We start from the raw sequence: 6662 nt of genomic DNA on the forward strand, positions 1-6662 counted from the left end.
TTTTCTCGCCTACACATAGCTTTGGTCTTATATGACTTTGCTATTTGTTGGCATGTTCTTGTGTGCGTGTGTTGGTGTTGACTGTGTGCATCCTATTTATGCAGAGGTCGGGTGTGCTTATTGTGTTTCTATTCTCTTGATGCTTCATTCCGAGCAATAAATTCACCCTTTATCAAAAATTCTTTATCAGAAGGAGCCAGCAAGAATTTCAGATAACAGAATTTCTCTAAGCCCGAATAGAACGAACCGTATTAACTGAACAGACCGAACGCCCAGGGTTACTTATGAGGGAGGCTACACGAATAAAAGCTGCGTGTATATATGTGTTTTCTCTTTTTTTTAGGGAATATATGTGTTTTCTCTTACATACGAGTGGATCATCTTTTGTACTACAAACTCAGCACAGCAGCTATAGCTAAGCTAGTTTTCTACTGTGAGTGAAGCAACACCACACCCTGTATTAAATATATAGAATCCTTCCTGATATAGGTTGTAGCTGAAATTCCAACAACCAACCAAGGCAGAACCAATTGAGGCCACATCGACGTGGATTTGTACCAGCTAGCGATTAAATAAAATGGGCCTTGCAGAGATGGTGGCCAACATCCAGGACCAATCACGACACACAGACAGACGCTTCAAGAAAAATAATAGCCTTGTTATGTCTTTGCAGCACATGAATCAGATAGATTGTGTCCAGCATGTACGTACTGCTTATTGGCCTCTTATTTCAGATAATAGGTGAAAAAACATCCTGGCATCCACATACAGCCTCATGATGATGTATTGATGGATATAGTAATTCAACATTTCCGACCTGTTTTCCATATCCTATTGATGATATCATCTGGCTCAAAACATCTAGAGTATTGAGATGAGATAAAAGATGCTTCAGTTCTCTAGCCAGTTCTCTTCCAGGAGTGGGCTGGTTACGTCGGTGCCGCCCCATTTGCGCACACGGCTCGAAGCTAGTCTGGCCTAGAAAATTTGACATTCAAGAAAAGGAATATAAGTAATGAATGAATCATATAGTATATCCAAAGTTGCTAAGGTGGGACTTGTAGCTATTTATATGGACGAACTAAAATAATTCAGTTATATTTCTATCTCCATTTCCTGCAAACTTTTGAGAGGAATGGCGATGGATGGGATTTTATACCTCTACATTCCAATCCGTTCTCCACACTACGAAGAGTAACATAAGTGTCTGGAGTGCAACCCCGCAAAGCATGCCACCCCAGACCCCCTGAAATCATTGTTTGTTAATATAACATTCTTTTCTTGCAGTGGTTCTTCAGATTAACATGATATATTAATTACCCCAACTCCGTAGTTGAAGTGGTAGCCGAGAAGGTACCCCAAGGGTAGCCCAAATGCGTAGTAGCAGCCTAGATTGATGTATGCAACAAGGCCTTGCCATCCTCCTCCAATAGCAACCCCTGAAGCATGCATGAAGAAACGTAGGAGGTTGAGGTGTCATCCTCCTTAATCATCTAATTAAGAGGCATGTATCTAATTATATATACACATGCATATATGTATGTATGTGTGTGTGTCAGAGACGTGATTCAGGACCATGCATCAGCCGAACCGATGGTCCATGCCGTACAATTGAACATCCTACATGTGGATCCATGTCATGAATGCCATCTCCATCCAACACTTTGTCTCATGCATTGTTTAACATGCAAACAGCTCATGCTGTGCAGTTTTAATCAACCATGTATGGATCCTCATGAACAGTGTCTAGAAATCAATGATGTCGAGTGTAGGTTCTGTCGAACCATGGTTCCGTAAAACATCTTCGATGTGTGTGACACACACACATACATACACATACATATATATACCTGAAATCACAGGCTGCAGGCTGTTGAGCACCATGGTCACCCCAAGCAGTCCAGCAATCTTGGAGACAGCGTGTCGGAGCTCCAAATCGCTAGTGAAGATGATGGAGAACTTATCTCTAAAGATCAAGACGAGGAGCATGCATAGCAGCCCGATGAGGAGCGACTCGGCGATGACGACGATGACAGCGTGCATGGCTGCCATTGGACGTCCAGCACCAAGCTCATTGGAGACTCGGACACTGATAGCAGAATTGAGGCCAACGAAGATCATAAGCGCCCATCCTTCTACGCTCATGCTGAACAAAATATAGCATAATTAAGGGTCTAGTAAGTTGAGAAAGAGAGTTGAGACGTCATCGTCTCTCTAGTAAGCCGCAGTACGTACCAGATCCCAAGCGAGTCTACGGCTAGCTGCGCATCCTGAAGATGGCCAGTGAGAACCGGGATCATGCTCATGTACCAAATATCAAGGCAGAGCATGACGGCTGACTCAAGCGAGAGCCTCACGAACGACCACATGTCTTGCAAAGCCGCCATGGACCATCCCCTCCAGCCGTCCTTGCACCAGCCGATGATGTAGGCCGCCTGGCACAGCGCGATGGCCCAGAGCGAGATGTTGTATGCCACGGCGGCGCCTGGGGATCCCCATCCCAACACGGTGACGAGGAGGTAGGTGAGCGTGATGTGGAAGCCGAGTCCGGCGACCCCGATCCAGGCTTGGACCAGGACCTTGCTCTGCGCCTGGAGGAACTTGCCGCTGGGGAAGTTGACTGCCAAGGAAAGGGCGCCGGGGAGAATGTACAGCGCGAAGCGTGCGGCCTCGCGCGCCACGTTAGGGTCCTGGCCCAAGGCCAGGAGCACCGGCTCGGCAAAGACGTACAAGGGCACCATGAGGAGCGCGGCGACACCGAGGACAATCCAGGAGCGCTGCAGGTACACGCCGAGCATGGCCACCTGACCAGCGCCGAACGCCTGCCCGCACAGCGTCTCCAGCGCGCTCCCCATGCCCATCTGCACGCAACTCCAAGTAAGTTATCATCCCCTCTATAGTTAGTTAGTATGGAACAATGATGCATGCATGGCTGGGAGCGCACGTACCATGAATCCAAGGGCGAAGGTGGAGAAGACGGAGATACCGATTGAGGCCGCGGCCAGTGGCAAGTTGCCGAGGTGGCCGACGAAGATGGTGGTGATGGAGCCAACAGCATACAAGCTAAGTGTGCTGACGGCGATAGGTGTGCCGATGCCCCACAGGAGCTTCGATTCCTCCCACACCATATGCGCGGCCTTCCGGAAGGTGTGCACCCCCGCCACGTCGCCGTCGCCTAACCGCATCGCTGGCTCCCTCTGCCGTTCGTGCTCGCTCGTGCAATAGAAATGTGAGCTGCTTCCAGGTGAGCCACCGTAGAGCTTTATACAAATCAACTAAGAATGGCAATGGACCGGGTTTGGACGGATATATCCATACTATATCCATGTCCATTAGCCTCACCGTTGCCCGCCCACAAAGGCATCCATGGCCAGGGATGTCGCCCTATATCCAAACCGGCAAATATCCTGGTATCCATTGGTGTACAAACTAGGTGCACCGATTCAGCAAAACAACAATATTTCTGCAGTATCTAGGCAACTTTTCAAAACTATATCAGCAATAATTCTATCCCCAAGGCATAGAAATAGCAAAGCAACAATATTTCTACTACATAGATAACACCACAAAATACATGTCAGATGGTTTTCCATGGATATCCATGGGCATAAAATCCTTTCCATTCCTAGCCACTCACGCCCAACCTATAGGCTCGAATCGCTGTCTATCATGGAATGTTCTCTATTTCACTTACCCAGATCTCACGGTCATCGATAGTGACTTTTTGATGTATTCATGGATACGACCAACACTTATTAACATATTGTGCTAGATGCCTAGATAAACATCACGTCAAGTCTTGCCTCTCGGGTATCTTTCCTCTCAAAATAAGACATACTAGCAAAAGAGCCCGTGCATTGCCACAGGAAAAAAAATAATCATAACCAGTAATGGCTATGACCACAATTTGTTCATATCTCATCCCATGATTTTAAAAGTTTGTTCAAAAATGCAAGAAAATGTTCCTTTTTTACACTTATTCACAAATTGCAGCAATGTTCACGTTTTATAAAAAAAATATCATGGTGTTCAAAAAACTTGGTAATTCAAAGAATTATTCTGATTGTCAAGACACGTTTTCTAAAAAACATACTATAATATTCTTATCTAGGACCAGATAATTCTTAAAAATTCAGGCGTGTATATAATCACAAAGAATCAGAAGCATTACAATTGAACTGTATAAGTGAAGCATAAACTTATTTTTATAATTGTGAACATTTATTAGCATTTTCTTATGAATCGGCGAACAATTCTAAAATATGTGAACATATTTTTAAAAATTGGTGGGTTTTCTTAAAATTCACAACCATTTTTTAAATGTATGAACATTTTTTGAATGAGCAAACACTTTATGAATCAATAAACTCTTTTGTAATTCATGAATGTTTTTAAAATTTTAGGACATACTTTAAATTTCATGAACGTTTTTGGAATTAGAAAACATTTTGTTCAATTTTATTAGCAATGTTTAATACATGGACTTGTTTTGATTTTATGACCATTTTTTCAAATTTGAGAACATTTTTAGAAAAAACCCTAGTATTTTTTGAAATGAGAAACATTTTATGTTTTTTTGAACATTTTATTTAAAAATTCTCAGTTTTCTGAATTCGCAGAATTTTTTGAACTCAAAATTATTTAAAGTATAAAAAAATAAAATGGAAAATAAAAATAACAATAAAAAAAGAAATTAAAATTCAGTCCGCCCGCACATGGGCCGGCCCAAACGGTTGCGCTGCCTCTTCTCCTACACGCGGAGCACAGTATAGGTGGTCCCTAGTGAGTGGGCTTGCCCAGTCGGGGGATTCCCTGCAAAACATTTTTTGTTACTTATAGGTGGCATTGATGTGTCAAATTTTACAACTTTGAGGGCAATTTTAATGACATGCCGCCAGAAGCAATAGGAACTTTGTCATTAGCTATAGATTGAGTGTCATTCATTTGGTAAAAATATGTCATTAATCATATTACTATATACAATATAAAGTTTAGTGCGAACATGTCGGGACACATGAGGCCGATTGTTCTCGGCAGCCAGAGCAAGATGATGACTACTGGCTCTTGTACACAGAAGGCCAATGGAATCAAAATAGGCGATTGTAAGCGATGTATACTTGTTTTTGATAAGCGTATGTTGAAATTAACTTGATTAAAAAATATTGGTCCCATTATTAATGAGATATTATATGATCAACTCGTATAGTTGCAACTCATATCTTGGCGCCATATAGGTATGGTATTTGATAAGACGTCATACAATCAAAAAAATCATACCGGAGTATAACTTCTAGGATACTAGTTTAGCATACTAACATCATGATGCAAAACATTACAAACTAGTATCCTAATATCATCATATTTATTTACTTATAAAATCGCAATGCAAAGCTATTTACATGGTCTATTTTTACTAGTGTTTTTTGGATCTACGAGTCATGATACTTATATAACCTCTGTTTATTAATTGGTGTGGCAGAACGGCTTATTATTGATTGTGCTGCAATATACATCAATGAATTTTCCATTGGGCGGCCATAACAATGTTACATCACCAGAGGTCCCACTATTAGATTTATACAATGAGACCACGCTTATTACTTGCTTCCTACACTCAGTGGTGAAGTGGACCGGCCGGTTAGGTGGATCTAGAATGATCTTAATGGGCATGCCGACACAAACTCAATCAAGTATGTGCAGAAATCAACCATAAGGGCCCGCGAAGGAGATCCACAAAATATGCATATAATACATTGTACGAAATCATCAAAGCTGCCAACAAGCTCATGCATGTGGACTCAAATGGGCATATCCGACGGTTGTCTGCTAGTAGTTTAGCCTGATCTTTTTTCCTAGCCTAGAGGAAAAATCAATGTGTTGTCCATTGCCCAAACCGGTAAATGTCCAAGGTATATTGTTTCAAACACCTAACTTAGAAATAAAATTGGGAATATTTCATAAATAATACTAAAAATGAAATTGAAGATAGTATTGTTCCCTTTAAATTTGAAGATTATTCACATCCATTGAAGTACCTAATACCTCTTTGTCCATCAATAGCCATTATATTCTAAAGTAATTTTTGGTTAATCTATAATTCTTGTTTGCTTCATTATTCTTGACAAGCTAAATACACATGCATGCCAGCCACTAAGGAAGGTGAATTACCAATTTTTCAAACTGATTGTTCAACTTTGTTATATAAACTTCGGATGGTACAAAAATAATGAACCATATTCTTAATGCATGACTAAAATTTCGCGCAGCCATTTGTTAAGCCGGCAAAAATATGCTCAGTGGTCTCTCTTATGCCTCTTCTACACGGAGCTCCAATGGAATCAAAATAGGCCATTAGCGTCACTGTTGCCCGCCCACAAATGCATCCATGGCCACGGATGTCGCCCTATATCCAAACCCGCCAAATATCCTGGTATCCATTGGTGTACAAACTAGGTGCACCGATTCAGCAAAACAACAATATTTCTGCAGTGTTTAGGCAACTTTTCAAAACTATATCAGCAATAATTCTATGCCCAAGGCACAGAAATAGCAAAGCAACAATATTTCTACCACATAGATGACACCACAAAATACATGTCAGATGGTTATCCATGGATATCCATGGGCATAAAATCCTCTCCATTCCTAGCCACTCACGCCCA

At 41.7% G+C, this 6662-nt stretch overlaps 1 protein-coding gene across 2 annotated transcripts; it reads right to left on the reverse strand.

Annotated features, from left to right (window-relative positions):
• Positions 1-632: 632 nt before the first annotated feature.
• Positions 633-3232, reverse strand: LOC119270589 (protein DETOXIFICATION 35-like). 2 transcript variants are annotated; one of them, XM_037552603.1, is made up of 6 exons: positions 2949-3232; positions 2236-2738; positions 1851-2146; positions 1321-1439; positions 1160-1246; positions 633-978 (listed from the first exon to the last, which is right to left on the reverse strand). In XM_037552603.1, exons 1-6 carry the CDS (start codon positions 3183-3185, stop codon positions 892-894), a joined length of 1329 nt encoding a protein of 442 aa, XP_037408500.1. In that variant the 5' UTR covers positions 3186-3232; the 3' UTR covers positions 633-891. The 2 variants fall into 2 exon arrangements, with proteins under 2 accessions (XP_037408500.1, XP_037408499.1); XM_037552602.1 differs by having other exon boundaries at positions 2236-2861.
• Between the last annotated feature and the right edge of the window lie 3430 nt (positions 3233-6662).

Source organism: Triticum dicoccoides, chromosome 3A, assembly GCF_002162155.2.
Source record: "Triticum dicoccoides isolate Atlit2015 ecotype Zavitan chromosome 3A, WEW_v2.0, whole genome shotgun sequence".
Taxonomy (NCBI): domain Eukaryota; kingdom Viridiplantae; phylum Streptophyta; class Magnoliopsida; order Poales; family Poaceae; genus Triticum; species Triticum dicoccoides.

What these genes read in the sequence shown, in the direction of transcription:
- LOC119270589 (XM_037552602.1), bottom strand. Translation starts at nt 3,185, where the DNA reads ATGCGGTTAGGCGACGGCGACGTGGCGGGGGTGCACACCTTCCGGAAG. An exon ending in GTAGACTCGCTTGGGATCTG is followed by an intron (nt 2,147 to 2,235) that starts GTACGTACTGCG and finishes TATTTTGTTCAG; the next exon opens with CATGAGCGTAGAAGGATGGG. An exon ending in ACTTCAACTACGGAGTTGGG is followed by an intron (nt 1,247 to 1,320) that starts GTAATTAATATA and finishes CAATGATTTCAG; the next exon opens with GGGGTCTGGGGTGGCATGCT.